This window comes from Adiantum capillus-veneris, chromosome 5, assembly GCF_014529385.1.
Source record: "Adiantum capillus-veneris isolate H3 chromosome 5, ASM1452938v2, whole genome shotgun sequence".
NCBI lineage: Eukaryota > Viridiplantae > Streptophyta > Polypodiopsida > Polypodiales > Pteridaceae > Adiantum > Adiantum capillus-veneris.
Genome location: NC_140935.1, coordinates 117575003 through 117591623, shown reverse-complemented (window position 1 = coordinate 117591623; position 16621 = coordinate 117575003). Strand labels below are relative to the sequence as shown.

At 44.9% G+C, this 16621-nt stretch overlaps 1 protein-coding gene across 1 annotated transcript; it reads right to left on the bottom strand.

The window, feature by feature from the left end:
* Positions 1–344: 344 nt before the first annotated feature.
* LOC147457975 (uncharacterized) lies at positions 345–3487 on the bottom strand. Its single transcript, XM_086513384.1, has 7 exons — positions 3408–3487; positions 3231–3270; positions 3128–3130; positions 2993–3053; positions 1587–1621; positions 972–1178; positions 345–796 (listed from the first exon to the last, which is right to left on the bottom strand). Exons 1-7 carry the CDS (start codon positions 3485–3487, stop codon positions 560–562), a joined length of 663 nt encoding a protein of 220 aa, XP_086369510.1. The 3' UTR covers positions 345–559.
* Between the last annotated feature and the right edge of the window lie 13134 nt (positions 3488–16621).

Here is a 16621-nt window from a genome sequence, read left to right as displayed (position 1 = left end):
TGAGTGTATTCAAGCTTTTGTAGGTGCTAGCTTTCTCAACTCTCATGATATTCTGTCTCCCACATTAGAATCACACCAATCGAGTCCATAAAGAGAGCATAGTGGTGTAGGGTTGTTGCCGGCTGTGAGAAGTGTGTGTGCAATATATGTAAGGAGAGAGAGAGAGAGAGAGAGAGAGAGAGAGAGAGAGAGAGAGATCAACATAGATCAACGCTCTTGAGACAAGCCTCTCTTTCTTTCACACACGGAAAAACACTGTTCAATTAGCTAGATATTGCAAATAAAACATTAAACAATTGCATCGAGTATGCGAAATGTTAGATGCTTTGGTGATGCTCAAAGAAAATAGAGAGAGAGAGAGAGAGAGAGAGAGAGAGAGAGAGAGAGAGAGAGAGAGAGAGAGAGAGAGAGAGAGAGAGAGAGAGAGAGATTATTACTGCCTCAGACTAGGCTGAAAATGACCTACAGGACAAGAGCATGGGTATTGCAGACACTGTGCGTGGTATGCAAAGGTGCGACTGAAGATGCGAGAGTGTAGCAGTAATGGGACCTCTTGAGGCTAGGCCAGTAAGTAGGTGCCAGGCACTTGTGTGAGCTCGTAATTGCTAGAGACTCGACGTAGGAGGAATGGAAGGGGTACAACACCAACAAAGTCTGTGCCGTGGACGGCGGCGTAAGTGATGCCATCGCTATGCACGGCGAAGACGCGAGTACCATAGTCATCAAGGTCCAAGTAGTAGCTGAGGCAGCGAGCGCCTTGGGTGGTGGGGCAGGGCAACGGGACGTCACAAGCGACCTGGAGCACAAAATATGCTATCGTTGCACCGAGAAGGTCTTCCTCCTCATAGAGAATAGAGGAGGTAAGGTCTTCGGTGAATTTGTATGCTAGAGACTTATTATTAGCGACATTTTGGATGCTGAAGGTCCACGGGGTTCAACACATAAATCGAACAAAATTATCGGATTCTGACGGCGTGAGGCCCCCTTTTGCCACCACCGCGTTGGAGAATGGCGCCACCAAGTGATAAGCTGTTCTCGGCTGGGTACTGACAAGTACTTTGAAAGGGGTATGCATATTCTATCTCCGGGCAGCCCTCCTCCACCACCCGACCCGCAACTCCTCCTCCGCCCGCTGATAATAGCGCCGCTACCGCCATGGCGCACATAACTAGTCGTTCCTGGCACAACACGCAACAATGTATCAGCAAACAAATATCGAGAGAGAGAGAGAGAGAGAGAGAGAGAGAGAGAGAGAGAGAGAGAGAGAGAGAGAGAGAGAGAGAGAGAGAGAGAGAGAGAGAGAGAGAGAGAGAGAGAGAGAGAGAGAGAGAGAGAGAGAGAGAGAGAGAGAGAGAGAGAGAGAGAGAGATTCCTGCGAGCCAGCTACTGCCCACCAGCACCTTGGGCCATCTATGAATGTTCTGAGTGGCGTACGAGCTTGTGTGTGAGTGCGAGAGATCAGAGAGTGCGCAGCACCTTGTGCTATATTGAGAGAGAGAGAGAGAGAGAGAGAGAGAGAGAGAGAGAGAGAGAGAGAGAGAGAGAGAGAGAGAGAGAGAGAGAGAGAGAGAGAGAGAGAGAGAGACCTGCTGATACGAGATGCCATGCTTCTCCACGACCTCTGCGAGCCTCGCCACTCAAGACGGTATGGTTTCTTGCTGTGCTTTGATCCACCCCCGATCGACATTCTTATATAGGACCTCGCGGCTGAAAGTTGATGGCGCCACGTCTTTTATTTGTTGTCATTTTGCACATTGTTGTATATACTCTTGTTCATGTTGACATATTATTTACTCTTGTAACTTTTTTAAAAGATACTTACAATTTGAATTTATATCCAACTTCATGAGGTGGAGCATTCCAACCGGATAAGGTTGGCCAACCCATCATATAGACTTGAAGAACAGTCCCTAGGCACCACATCACACGAGCTTCCTTGGGTGTTTGAATTGAACACAAGAGGCTCTTGCTTTATCAACTAAGCTGGTCCTCTCGTAGTTTTGTTGTATTATTGTACTCATAATAAAAGACTACACATGATGGAAATTATTCACTCAGTGATGTAACATTACAACGAAAAGTTGATGGCACGATTGTGTACTCGCAAGGCTTTTATTTAATGTTGAGATATTGCAATATTGTTGTATTATAGTACTCATAATAAAAGACTACATGTGACGGAAATTATTTACTCACTATTGTAACATTATGGCCGAGAGTTGATGGCGAGGTTGTGTGGCATGTCCTTTATTTAATGTTGACATATTGCAATATTGTTGTGTTGTTCACTTTTATTTACTATTGTAATATTGTTGTATTATTGTACTCATAACAAAACAAAAGACTACACATCATGATGGGAATTATTTACCGAGTGTTGTAACATTATGATCGAAAGTTGATGGCGAGGTTGTGTAGACAGTCTTTTATTTAATGTTGACATATTGCAATATTGTTGTATCACTATAAGAGAAAAGATTGAGAAACCCTTCTATTACCTCCAAATAACACATGGAAATAGAGAGATCTAGAGAAAAAAAAAATGCGTGAGCGATAATAGGAGCGAGAATTTTTACGGCAATGGTTAAACAACGATATCCGTGGTAATAGACACGGATACATTGCTGCGAGGATTATCGTGTATATTGTCGTTGCTATTACCGCCCGTATTATCGTCGCCAGGCGTCTATTAAAAAATAAAGCTGCTCATTTGGGCCACCCAAAATTGGATGGCCCAAATGAGCACCTTTATTTTTGACACACATAAAACATATAAAGCATCAATTGTTTTTTGAAACTTGTACAAAAAAAAAATTAGAGTTAAAAAATACATTACCTTGACAAATTGAACTGCAAAAAATCAATAATTCAAAAAAGTTACAAATAAGATCAAAATTCTAATTGAGTTTTATATACATGTGATCATAGAGTTCTTTGTGCCACATTTGCACTTGTAAACGAGGACTACAAATAATTATCTATCTGTGCAAACCCTCCTCCTCCTTCTCGTTCTCTTGATTGTCCATAGGATCATATGTTTGATCACCTTGACTCTACATTAACCAAACGAAATTAAACAAATTAGCAACTCAAAACAATTAATACAATATGATTTGTTTAAACTTACCGCCTGTAGAGATCCGATAGTCGAGTTGAACTGCTCACAAGAGATGTGATGGTTCTCCAACAATCATTGCCAAGTATCAAATTTTGTGTGACGTTCTCGATACTTGATCATCTCTCTGGTCGGGCGACTCAGAGTGATATTTTCTAAAGATGCAATAACAAGAGAAATTTATAATCTAAAATCTTTTTAAATCAGTTTAGGACATGTTTATCCTTCCATGCTGCTTTGCCTCCCGAACCATAGTGTGTGGGATCAGTTTGTCTTGCCCGATTGAGTTTGCCGTTGTTGTCTATAGGATGAGGTGGTTGCAGCTTGTTCGCCCTTTTCTTGCATGGCCCACTCCCACTCTGCATCTGCCATGTTGCCTCCGTGGTAGCTCCTATCTGGATTTGCGACCTGGTTCACGCGGTACGCTTGATTGCTTGTTTTCCAAAAAAATTTAAATGTAGCCCTCCAACCATTGTGTCAAAAAACGCTCAGTGGGGGCATTTGGGAATCGAGCATGCGACACTTTCTCAATGTAGCATGTATGATCAGACAACTGGTCTTTGAACTTTACAAGACAATTCTTATACGTCAAATGTAAAAGAATATGAAGATGATGTTGAAACGCCTTGCCTGCGCAATACCAAAATCCACTTCGCCGCCATACTTTACACTGAGGTAGCAACCATGTGTGTCTGGCATGGGTGAGGGAGTATCCTTGTCCTCTGAGTCTGGGGCGGCACACTCTGAAATAGGGGACTCCCCCCCCCCCCCCCCCCCCCCCCCCCCTCACTACCAAAACAAGCAAACCCACATGATCCCCCGCCACTCCATCTCTCTCGACTCTCGCTGCCTTGAGACAAACGTCGGTGCACGCTACAAGAAGAAGTGCGTAGAGCAGATTTGGGCCATTCACGATGCTCGAGTGAAACTGGAGTGGAATGGAGTGGCATAGGATCTTGTGATGGAAGGAGAGTAAGACAGTGCGATGGAAGGGAAGTAGGTCGGTAAGAAGAGACCGTAGAAGGAGGTGCTGTTGGTGCGAGGCTGTGGATGAAGGGAGTCCCTCCCTGGCTCCCCCACATGGTGTGGCCTATTGAGAAAGATCGTAGGCCGCAAGTTGATGTGGATAGCGGCCAAACAATCCCTCTGTCGAACGGAGGTACTCGTCTCATAAAGAGAGAGCATGCTGGAGGTCTGGATCTACCACCGGCGGAGGAACCTGGGTCACTATAAGAGTAAAAACTGAGAACCGCTAGCATTATCGCGGGCTAACAAAGGAAAATAGAAAGAGAAAAGATTGCATGTGTGGAAATAACATTACCGCTCAGATAGACGCACAAAAACAAAGGAAAAGTTCAAGTCAAAAAATCTCGGAGGCGGTAATGCTAGAGTCAATGCTCGCGGTAATGGCCCTTCAGCAATACACGCGGTAATCGGCCCGGCTATATTTTCGCAGGCATTACAGCAAGAGTTACGGCACACGCGAGATTACCGCACGCATTACGGCACACGCGAGTATTTAAAAAAAAAAGCAGATCATGACCATTTGGATGGTCCTTGGTAGGACCCATCCAAATGGTCATTTGTCTTTTTTTTCTATACATTTAATAAATAAAAAAACAACAATTTCATTGCACAAAAACTTTGGGCCAAAATCAAGTGTTTAATTATATTGGAGAAATTGTTCATTACAAAATTGCCCAAATAGACGATACATGGCGGCTATACAACTGTGGCCAAAAGAAGACTTTGGGCCAAAATCAAGTGTTTAATTATATTGGATATTACAAAATTGCCGAAATAGGCGATACATGGGGCTATACAACTGTGGCCAAAAGAAGACGGGCCCAACAACACTCGGAGGATTGAGCTACTCGGATCCTGGGACCTCTCGAGGGACTCCCTGACTCTGGAAAAGAAAAAAACAACAAAACCTTTAATTAATACAAATGGATACATAATTCTGCATGCACTCATTTAAAAAAAAAGTTCACACTTACAGGCTGTAGTGTACGATATGCATTTTCAAATTCTCCGTGATTGAGTTTGTTGTTTTCATACAGCCAGCACCATGTCTGATATTCGGAGTGGCTCTCTATGTATCTCTGGATCTCTCGGCTTGGACGGGTCATAGTAATATTTTGCTATATATCAATTTAAAAATATCACACACCTAACCTTATTACCACAAATTAAATCAATTCAAATGAAAATACGCGCACTCACAAATTTATCTTTCCATGCTGCTTTTCCGCCCGAGCCGTAATGTGTGGGGGTTTGCTGCGCCCTCGCCTCCACCTACCGAGTGTGCGCCCTAGCACCTGCCGCTCTCTCGTCCTCCAGCTTGCCTTGGGCTTTCTCCCACTCCTCGTCGTGAACATTTCCAGGGCGATAGTTGTGACCCTCAGATTCAAATGTTCGCTTTGCTGCCCTCCGCACACTGGACTTCTTATTTTTCAAGAAATTCTTGACGTACTCCTCGAGCCACTGCCTGGAGAACTCTTCCACTTCTGTATTAGGGAACCGCATGAGGAATGTCGTGTGAATGTACGTCAAGTCGACTGGGTCCTGATCTTTGAAAGATTTAAAGCAATCTTGGTATGTCGAGTGGATCAGCTGGTTAAGGGGCCCTCAAAATGTCCTCCCCAAAGAGGAACCTAGATCCACCTCCCCCCCTCGATGTATATAATAGTAGTAGCCACGAGCGTCCGGGGTGGGCGCATCGCGGTCATCATCCTCATGTGGAGTTCCAAGGGGTGAGCGAGGAGGTCGGGGTGTAAGAGGAGGTGAATCTGTAGCACTGCCCCCTCCACCACCAAAGTAGCACGAGCCACTACCTCGACGAGAGCGTGAGACACTACTACAGGAAGAGCGCTGGCCACCCGAAGAGCACTGGCCCGAGCCCGAACCGCTGGGTGGTGTAGGCGACGGATAACTCGATGGTGCGGCCGTGGATCACTGTGAATGCAAGGTGGAGGGAGGTGCGGGTGACGGGAAAGTCGAGGGTAAGGTGGAGGGAGGCGCTGTGGGAGGCACACTCTGTACGTAGGGAGTGCTGGAGCCCGGTGTTGCAAGCAGTGAGAGCCCATAGGCAGCCAACTATGAGGGTGTGTACCGCCCTAGAAGACTATGCTGCGAGGATAGCCACTCTGCCTGGGTGCGGTATGCCCTCTCGAGGTCGGGGTCGTGTACTGTATCTCGGAACCATCGAAAGCCAAAGGATGATTGTGGCTAGTGGGAGGAAGACTGCGAGTAGTAAGCATCACAAGCGTCCTCGTAAGAGAGGCCGTCGGCTATGGTTTGATAGCCGGGCATGGAAGAGGATGCCATATCCTACAATTTCACCAAAAAAAGGGACCCTAATTAACATTGGATTCTAGTCAAAGTGAGATTCTTTATTGCATAGGATTCCTCCTTGCATAGGATTCCTTTTATCTCCTATTTAAGAAATGGTTTGTGTGCTTATTTTTTTTGCATCCATTTAGAGTGTGTGTGTGTGTGCTTCTAATTAATCTATTGTGTGTGTGCATTAGTGTGTGGCAAAGAAATTAATCTAGTGTGTGTGTGTTGGACTTTAATCTACCATTGGGCTCTCAATCAACATCATCACACACCCACATGGAGGTATGTTTTGGTATGCTTGTAACGCATGCACACTAATGTTTGCATTAGTGTGTGATTAAGCAAGCATTAGTGTGAAAACACACTAATGCATGCCCAAGCACACACTAATGCAAGCGTTAGTGTGTGCTTGTAACGCGTGCACACACTAATGCTTGCATTAGTGTGTGCTTATGCACAAATTAGTGTGTGAAAACACACCAATGCATGCACACACACACACTAATGCAAGCATTAGTGTGTGCTTGTATGCATTAGTGTGTTTTCACACACTAATTAGTGCACAAGCACACACTAATGCTTGCATTAGTGTGTGCTTGTGCATGTATTAGTGTGTAGACACACTAATTTGTGCACAAGCACACACTAATGCAAGCATTAGTGTGCGCTAGAGAGGTATGCACACACTAACGCTTGCATTAGTGTGTGCTTGGGCACAAATTAGTGTGTGAAACACACTAATGCATGCACACACTAATGCAAGCATTAGTGTGTGTGTGTGTGTGTGTATAATGCATGCACACACTAATGCAAGCATTAGTGTGTGCTGGTAACGCATGCACGCACTAATGCAAGCATTAGTATGTGTATAATGCATGCACACACTAATGCTTGCATTAGTCTGTGCTTGGGCACAAATTAGTGTGTGGAAACACACTAATGCATGCACACACTAATGCTTGCATTAGTGTGTGCTTGGGCACAAATTAGTGTGTGGAAACACACTAGTGCATGCATGCACACACTAATGCTTGCATTAGTGTGTGCTTGGGCACAAATTAGTGTGTGGAAATACACTAATGCATGCACACACTAATGCTTGCATTAGTGTGTGCTTGGGCACAAATTAGTGTGTGGAAACACACTAATGCATGCACACACTAATGCTTGCATTAGTGTGTGATTGTGCACAAATTAGTAAACACAGTAATTTGTGCACAATCACACACTAATGCAAGCATTAGTGTGTGTGTGTATAATGCATGCACACTCTAATTCTTGCATTAGTGTGTGCTTGTAACGCATGCACACACTAATGCGGGCATTAGTGTGTGATTGTGCACAAAATAGTGTGTGAAAACACATTAATTTGTGCACAATCACACACTAATGCAAGCATTAGTGTGTGTATAATGCATGCACACAGTAATGCTTGCATTAGGGTGTGCTTGTGCATGCATTAGTGTGTAAACACACTAATGCATGCACAAGCACACACTAATGCGGGCATTAGTGTGTGATTGTGCACAAAATAGTGTGTGAAAACACACTAATTTGTGCACAATCACACACTAATGCAAGCATTAGTGTGTGTATAATGCATGCACACACTAATGCTTGCATTAGTGTGTGATTGTGCACAAAATAGTGTGTGTGTGTGTGTGTACAATGTGTGTGCATGTTAGTGCATGTGTGTGTATGCATTGTGTGTGTGTGCAATGTGTATGCATTGTGTGTGTGTGTGTGTGTGTGTGTGTGTGTGTGTGTGTGTGTGTGTGTGTGTAGAAGAACGAGAAGAAAGAGAGAGAGTTCGAGCACTTACATTCGTGACCTCGATCGCTTGGATATGGTGGGGATGGAGATGAAGAGAGTAATAGAGCTTGGAGATGGAGAGGGAGAAGGAGAGAGAGCTTGGAGATGGAGAGGGAAACAGGCCCGCGTAGAGAAGGAGCTCGTTTTTGAATTTTTAGCATTCAATTTCACGGTGGCACATAGGTGCCCCCTTTATATAAAAAAATTTGCTGTAAATTTTACCGCGTCTATGACCGCGTCTCTTCCCGCACGTATTACTGCGAAAAGCTCTGATGAGCCATTAAGGTTACGCCGACTGGATGACCGCTTGTACCCACCTCTTTACCTTACAATCCCCTCTATCTTTAATGAGTCAGTCATGTCAGTACCAACATTCTTGATTCTTCTTTTTCTTATTTTATTTTTTCTTATTTAGTGTGTGGTCGTGTGTGTAGGTCGATTGCGATGACGTGGGTCCGCCGGTTGGCGCGGAACAAACTCGATTGTTGAGCGAGCGATTACCATGTCCATGTACGCGTTGTAAGCATTGGATTGCATGGCTTTGGCGTATATGCTTGGCTCACGTGGATGATTATGGACTATGGGACGATCCGAGAAAACGCGCTCGAATGGAAACTAGCGATTCGAGGGTTTTGGCATCCATTGATGTCGCTCCCCGTTGGAGTGTGATCGGGGGCGGAGGAGGATGGAAGAGCGATTGTGCCAGGAAGCAGTCATGGGAGGGGGGTCACACCGGCCGTTCGATGTGGGTGGGTCCACACGAGCGCATGCGCATCCTACATCCACCACATATGGGGATCTCCCCACCACCCCGCCCCACATGGAGGTGGAGGAAGATCATTTGCACAATATGGTCGAGGATCTTCTTGCACCTGAGGCGGCGAATGAGTGTGAGCCTGAGTGTGCATGTGAAGAAGCCGCCCAAAAAACCAAAGATTCATTGCTAGAGGCATCACACACCGCTCTTTACGAGGGATGCTCCTACTCCATATTACAAGTGTCTCTTGAGATCTTGAATATTTAAGCAATGTTTGGATGGATCAATGCAGGGGTCGATGCACTATTGAGGTACGTTTAAGTGTAATAAGTGTTAGCTGTGATTTTTTTTTGTGGTTATATGAAATAATGAGTGTTCTTTAATTATGTCATAGGCTATTAGTCAAGATGATGCCTAAAGGTATTCATCTTCCAGAAAATCGAAGGAAGGCATGACAGGTGGTGACAGGGCTTGGGATGGACTATGATCGCATACATGCATGTGTCAATGATTGCGTGCTATTCCGCAATGAACATGCAGGGCTTGATGCTTGCCCCGAGTGTGGAGAATCAAGGTACAAAGAGGGAATGCAAGGAACCACAATACCTCGCAAGGTTCTTCGTCATTTCCCCCTCATTCCCCGCATCAAGCACATGTTCAGCACCAAAGGAACAAGCGAGCTTCTTACATGGCATATGAAAAATCGCTCCACCGATGGGGTTATGAGAGTGCCTGCTGACTCGCCGGCATGGAAACACATCGAGCAGACATGGCCGGAGTTTAGAGAAGAGCCTCGTCACTTGAGGCTTGGTCTGGCTAGTGATGGGGTAAACCCATTTGGGCATTGGTCTACCTCATGGAGTACTTGGCCAGTGGTTGTTGTGAACTACAACATTCCACCATGGGAGTCAACCAAGAAGGGGAACATTTTGCTCTCTCTTCTAGTCCTAGGAAAACACAAGGTGAAGCACATGGATGTATATTTAGCACCTTTGATTGAAGAGCTTCAAGAGCTATGGAACGGCATAGATGTTTTTGATGTATCAAGACCACTTCGTGATCGGCGCACAATGATCAAGTGCATTCTCATGTGGACCATGCATGATTACCCCGGGCTTGGAGAGATTTCTGGTAAGCTTATACTTTGTGACACTCTTTAATGTCTTTGCATTGGTCACTTATATGCGGTTATGTCTTTTGTTTTTGTAGGACTATCGACATCTGGACATAGTACATGCCCAACTTGTGGACCCTCACTCGTGACAGAGAGACCCGCTCTACTTGGTAAGGTGATCTACCCCAATAACCATGGTTTCTTGCTGCCCACACATCGATATTATGCTCCACCGTGCAATGGGATGGAGCCACTCCATTGGACCATGGCCGATTGGGCAAGACATTGGAACGAGCATCACAACACATTGCCTCCTCCCAATGATCCACCTAGGGGTATGTCTAGGTACTCTATTTTCTTATCACTACCCTATTGGGCTTCATTGAAAATACAACACCTATTGGATCCAATGCATGTGTTCAAAAATGTTGGGCAAGCTATATGGGATCACATAGTAAGCAAGAAAGATTCATGGGGGCTAGAGAGGACATGAGGGCCATAAGGAGGCTCCCTCCTTCGGCCACACCTCGCATGGGGCCTCGGGGGAATATGGTTCTTCCAAAGGTACCTTGGATTCTATCAAGGGTGGATCAAGAGCGGATGAAACAAGTCATTGCCGCTCCATCCGTACTCCAACAGGTTATATGCGTTCGCTCAAGGGTGCCTTCACTAAAACTAAGAAAGGAGGATCCACACAACTGTATGGGCTCAAATCCCATGATTGGCACAAGATTCTTCAGGTAATGTGTGTGTGTGTGTGTGTATGTGGTTTAGGGTTCTGGATACTAATAAGTCTTTTTGATTGTGCAATAGTTTGTGCTTCCAATTAGGATTAGTGGATTTGCGGACACGAAGGTAAAGGCTGCAATATTCAAGGTGGGAGAAGTTGTCAGGTATAGCACATTTGATCCTCCCTCCTAAACTTTACTTTGAAGACTAACATTACTATGAAGATTATGAAGGGTTTTTTGGTTACAGGTTTGTGAGTTCGAAAGAAATCGAAGTTTCAGCCATTCCAACAGCTTGACTTCTAGCGATTGAAGCAACTTGTGCTATTGAGGATGTATTCCCACGTTCTATCCTTGTTAGCCAAGTTCACCTATTACTCCATCTTGTTGAGGAGATAGCCATTTGTGGTGTGGTTCACTCCAGGTGGATGTTCTTTCTTGAGAGGTTCCTAAAGACCTTGAAAGACTTTGTAAGGCTACGATCACAACCAGAGGTATTCATCGATCTTAAGCCTTAAACCTTATTAGGATTGGATTGTATTCACAACGCTTTTTATTGGTTACTTTAATCACTAATGGTTTCATGTGTTCAGGCAAGCATGGCAGAGGGTTGGATTGTACAAGAGGCTTTTGTGTATATCTCTCAATATCTTTTCACAATAGACCCATCATTGCCTCGTTTAAAGATAGAGGAAGAGGATCCAAAAAACACGCAAACATTCCAAGTGGGAAAGGTTCTCTCTTGATTTTGGATGGGGAATTTCAAGCCATAGTCAACAACCATTGTCTACTCAATGCTCCCATCATGGGGCAATGGGTGGATATGCATGTGGAGGTGCCTACAACGAGAGAAAGGAAGAGGGAAGCATGGAAGAGGTCGCATGGCGGTAGGCGAGCACCTCCCTTTCCTAAAGAGCTTTCCAAATACCCTAATCCTCCAAGAGATCTCTACAAGTGCTTACATCCATGTCCAACCCCATGGTAGCTAAATCAACAAATAAATCTATTGATTCATCCTCTACAGCGTCTCCTATTGAATCATCATCATCCTGTCCATCCTTCCCCCTCCTCACTATGGTTGGTTCTCCTCGACCTCAACTGCATCATCGTGATTGGCGTCTTCTTGAGATGGTATGGTGGGACCTGCCAAAGTCTCTATGTTCATATCTGCCAAGATAGATCTTCTCCGTGGTGTGACTGGAATAACATACCAAAGTCGTCTTCGATACATACAAGGCACATAAAACACCTGTAGGTCACAGAGCAAACAATAACATGAATGTAGTTTTATATGTATCATATAATGTTTTAGTGAGTTGCACATGGACTTTACTTGCTCACAACTACTAGGTTGCACCAAGTTGTTGGTCTTCCCGCGATGAAATTGCCCGGAGTCTACCATATAGAGCCCATTCTCAAGTCTCTTAGCCTCACCCGCAAACCATCAGCAGTCAAAGAGATATTTGTGAAATGTTTTGAAATCCACTTTGATTATCCTCTCTATTGTTCCACATTCCCTCACTTCTTGTGTTGTCGTGTCAAAGTTACCCATAACTCCACTATCGTGAGTGGTTTGACGCTCATCTATCTTGTGGGTTCAAAAATGACGTCCTTCGGACCACATAGAGTTGAATGTGAAGGCCTGCAAAAACCAATCAGGATAGACGAGAGAGAGAGAGAGAGAGAGAGAGAGAGAGAGAGAGAGAGAGAGAGAGAGAGAGAGATGACACACACACACACACACACACACACACACACACACACACACACACACACACACACACACACACACACACACACGCACACTCGCACACACACACTAAACACATTGAGTAGTTTAACCTTGGTAGACATCCTCGCGCGTACTCCCATTCTTTAGGGCTTATTTGTTCTCCTTGTGCCTTGGCCTTGGTCATGGCATTGTGTATCCACCCAACTGGAATTAGATCAGGGTATTTGGAAATCTCTTTAGGAAAGGGAGGTGCTCGCCTACCGCCATGCGACCTCTTCCATGCTTCCCTCTTCCTTTCTCTCGTTGTACGCACCTCCACATACATATCCACCCCTTGCCCCATGATGGGAGCATTGAGTAGACAATGGTTGTTGACTATGGCTTGAAATTCCCCATCCAAAATCAAGAGAGAACCTTTCCCACTTGGAATGTTTGCGTGTTTTTTGGATGCTGTTCCTCTGTCTTTAAACGAGGCAATGATGGGTCTATTGTGAAAAGATATTGAGAGATATACACAAAAGCCTCTTGTACAATCCAACCCTCTGCCATGCTTGCCTGAACACATGAAACCATTAGTGATTAAAGTAACCAATAAAAAGCGTTGTGAATACAATCCAATCCTAATAAGGTTTAAGGCTTAAGATCGATGAATACCTCTGGTTGTGATCGTAGCCTTACAAAGTCTTTCAAGGTCTTTAGGAACCTCTCAAGAAAGAACATCCACCTGGAGTGAACCACACCACAAATGGCTATCTCCTCAACAAGATGGAGCAATAGGTGAACTTGGCTAACAAGGATAGAACGTGGCAATGCATCCTCAATAGCACAAGTTGCTTCAATCGCTAGAAGTCAAGCTGTTGGAATGGCTGAAACTTTGATTTCTTTGGAACTCACAAAACTATAACCAAAAAACCCTTCATAATCTTCATAGTAATGTTAGTCTTCAAAGTAAAGTTTAGGAGGGAGGATCAAATGTGCTATACCTGACAACTTCTCCCACCTTGAATATTGCAGCCTTTACCTTCGTGTCCGCAAATCCACTAATCCTAATTGGAAGCACAAACTATTGCACAATAAAAAAGACTTATTAGTATCCAGAACCCTAAACCACATACACACACACACACACACACACACACACACACACACACACACACACACACACACATTACCTGAAGAATCTTGTGCCAATCATGGGATTTGAGCCCATAGAGTTGTGTGGATCCTCCTTTCTTAGTTTTAGTGAAGGCACCCTTGAGCGAACACATATAACTTGTTGGAGTACGGATGTAGCGGCAATGACTTGTTTCATCCGCTCTTGATCCACCCTTGATAGAATCCAAGGTACCTTTGGAAGAACCATATTTCCCCGAGGCCCCATGCGAGGTGTGGCCGAAGGAGGGAGCCTCCTTATGGCCCTCATGTCCTCTCTAGCCCCCAATGAATCTTTCTTGCCTACTATGTGATCCCATATAGCTTGCCCAACATTTTTGAACACATGCATTGGATCCAATAGGTGTTGGATTTTCAATGAAGCCCAATAGGGTAGTGATAAGAAAATAGAGTACCTAGACATACCACTAAGTGGATCATTGGGAGGAGGCAATGTGTTGTGATGCTCGTTCCAATGTCTTGTCCAATCGGCCATGGTCCAATGGAGTGGCTCCATCCCATTGCACGGTGGAGCATAAGATCGATGTGTGGGCAGCAAGAAGCCATGGTTATTGGGGTAGATCACCTTATGAAGTAGAGTGGGTCTCTCTGTCACGAGTGAGGGTCCACAAGTTGGGCATGCACTATGTCAAGATGTCGATAGTCCTACAAAAACAAAAGACATAACCGCATATAAGTGACCAATGCAAAGACATTAAAGAGTGTCACAAAGTATAAGCTTACCAGAAATCTCTCCAAGCCCGGGGTAATCATGCATGGTCCACATGAGAATGCACTTGATCATTGTGCGCCGATCACGAAGTGGTCTTGATACATGAAAAACATCTATGTCATTTCATAGCTCTTGAAGCTCTTCAATCGAAGGTGCTAAATATACATCCATATTCTTCACCTTGTGTTTTCCTGGGACTAGAAGAGAGAGCAAAATGTTCCCCTTCTTGGTTGACTCCCATGGTGGAATGTTGTAGTTCACAACAACTACTGGCCAAGTACTCCATGAGGTAGACCGATGCCCAAATGGGTTTACCCCATCACTAGCCAGACCAAGCCTCAAGTGACGAGGCTCTTCTCTAAACTCCGGCCATGTCTGCTCGATGTGTTACCATGCCGGAGAGTCAGCCGGCACTCTCATAACCCCATCCGTGGAGCGATTTGTCATATGCCATGTAAGAATCTCGCTTGTTCCTTTGGTGCTGAACATGTGCTTGATGCGGGGAATGAGGGGGAAATGACGAAGAACCTTGCGAGGTATTGTGGTTCCTTGCATTCCGTCTTTGTACTTTGATTCTCCACACTCGGGGCAAGCATCAAGCCCTGCATGTTCATTGCGAAATAGCCACACAATCATTGACACATGCATGTATGCGATCATAGTCCATCCCAAGTCCTGTCACCACCCGTTGTACCTTCCTTCGATTTTCTGGAAGATGATTGCCTTTAGGCATCATCTTGCCTACTAGCCTATGACATAATTAAAGAAAACTCGTTATTGCATATAACCACGAAAAAAACTCACAACTAACATTTATTACACTTTAACGTATGTTAACCCTCACGGCTCACGGACACCCATCACCTACGATGGACGCGTATTATGTATTTGGTAGAGTCAGGTACCGGGCTTGTCGGACCAATAGGGAAAGGTAGAGTGATCGCCGATGAGAGGCGCACTTTAACTTGGACATTCAAGGGATTAGTTGGTTAAGCATGGGCGCCCAAGTGTGAATGGGGTGAGCTCCTATAAAAGCCAACTAAACCTAATTTTTACTCATTCTCTCATTTGTGCAATTGAAGAGTGCTCTTGCTCCATCTCCATCTTCTTCTTCTTCTTCACCTCCTTGTGTGTGTGTGTGAGAGAGAGAGAGAGAGGGAGAGTGTGTGTGCGATCGAGCATTACGAAGGCACGACGGCGACGAAGCGGTTGAGCGCGGCACGACTGCAGCTTCTTCTTCATCGCGGCGAGGAATCCACCACGAAGGCGAGCGTAGAGCGGTGAGTGACACACCCTTTGTTTTCTTGAGCTTGCTAGTTTAGGCTTGTTGTGTGCTTGGAGCCGTTTGTGGCTCGCACACGGTGTATTGGCAAGTCCCTTGCTTCGACAGTGCGGCAAGGAGCGCACATTTTTGGCGCCGCTGCCGGGGATATGCCCTACACTAAGCTCGGTTAGCACTTTACGCTTCCTTGTGGTGCAATTTCTATCATAGGAAAGGCAGGGAAGGAGTGTGTGGAAGATTTCTGTTTTTTGCGTTTTCTGCAATTGCTGTCAAGTTTCAATTTCTGCTATTGTCTGCGTTTTTCAATTTTCGCAATTTCTGCATTTTCAAGTTCGGCGTTTTCAATTTCTGCAATTTTCTGCGTTTCTGTCAATTTTCTGCAATTTCTGCGTTTTTTCTGCAATTTCTGCATTTCTGCGTTTTTCAATTTCTGTATTTTCTGCATCAACAAAAAAGGTTTAAAAAAAAAATTCGGGAAAAAACGCGAGTGAGTGGGCGGCGATATTTTTCGAAAATAAAAAACGTGACTCTTAAAACGGACGGGTTGGTTTGTATAAAAGATAGATCGGGATCGGGATCATTTTCCCAAGCCCAAGCCCAAGCCCAAGCCCAGGCCTCAGGCCTCAGTCCTATGATATATACTAGACTCACTCTTATATATATACCCTACTCCCTCAAGAGAGAATGAGAGCATGTGGGACAAGTCCTCCACTCTCCTCCTTTCTCTTCCCACTTGCACCCTTAGACTTTCTAGTTTGGGCCTAGTTCCCTACTGGAAATTGACAGTTTTAGGGATTTCGAGGGCATAGAGTGACCAAACGGAGGGCTGTAAAGCACGGCACGACCCTCTGACC

Excerpts from the sequence above, each read along its gene's own strand:
- LOC147457975 (XM_086513384.1), bottom strand. The coding sequence starts at position 3,487 with ATGGCAGATGCAGAGTGGGAGTGGGCCATGCAAGAAAAGGGCGAACAA. Across the intron at positions 3,271-3,407 it reads TCATCCTATAGACAACAACG|AAAATATCACTCTGAGTCGC; the intron begins GCAAACTCAATC and ends TTGCATCTTTAG. Across the intron at positions 1,179-1,586 it reads ATGGCATCTCGTATCAGCAG|GAACGACTAGTTATGTGCGC; the intron begins GTCTCTCTCTCT and ends GTGTTGTGCCAG.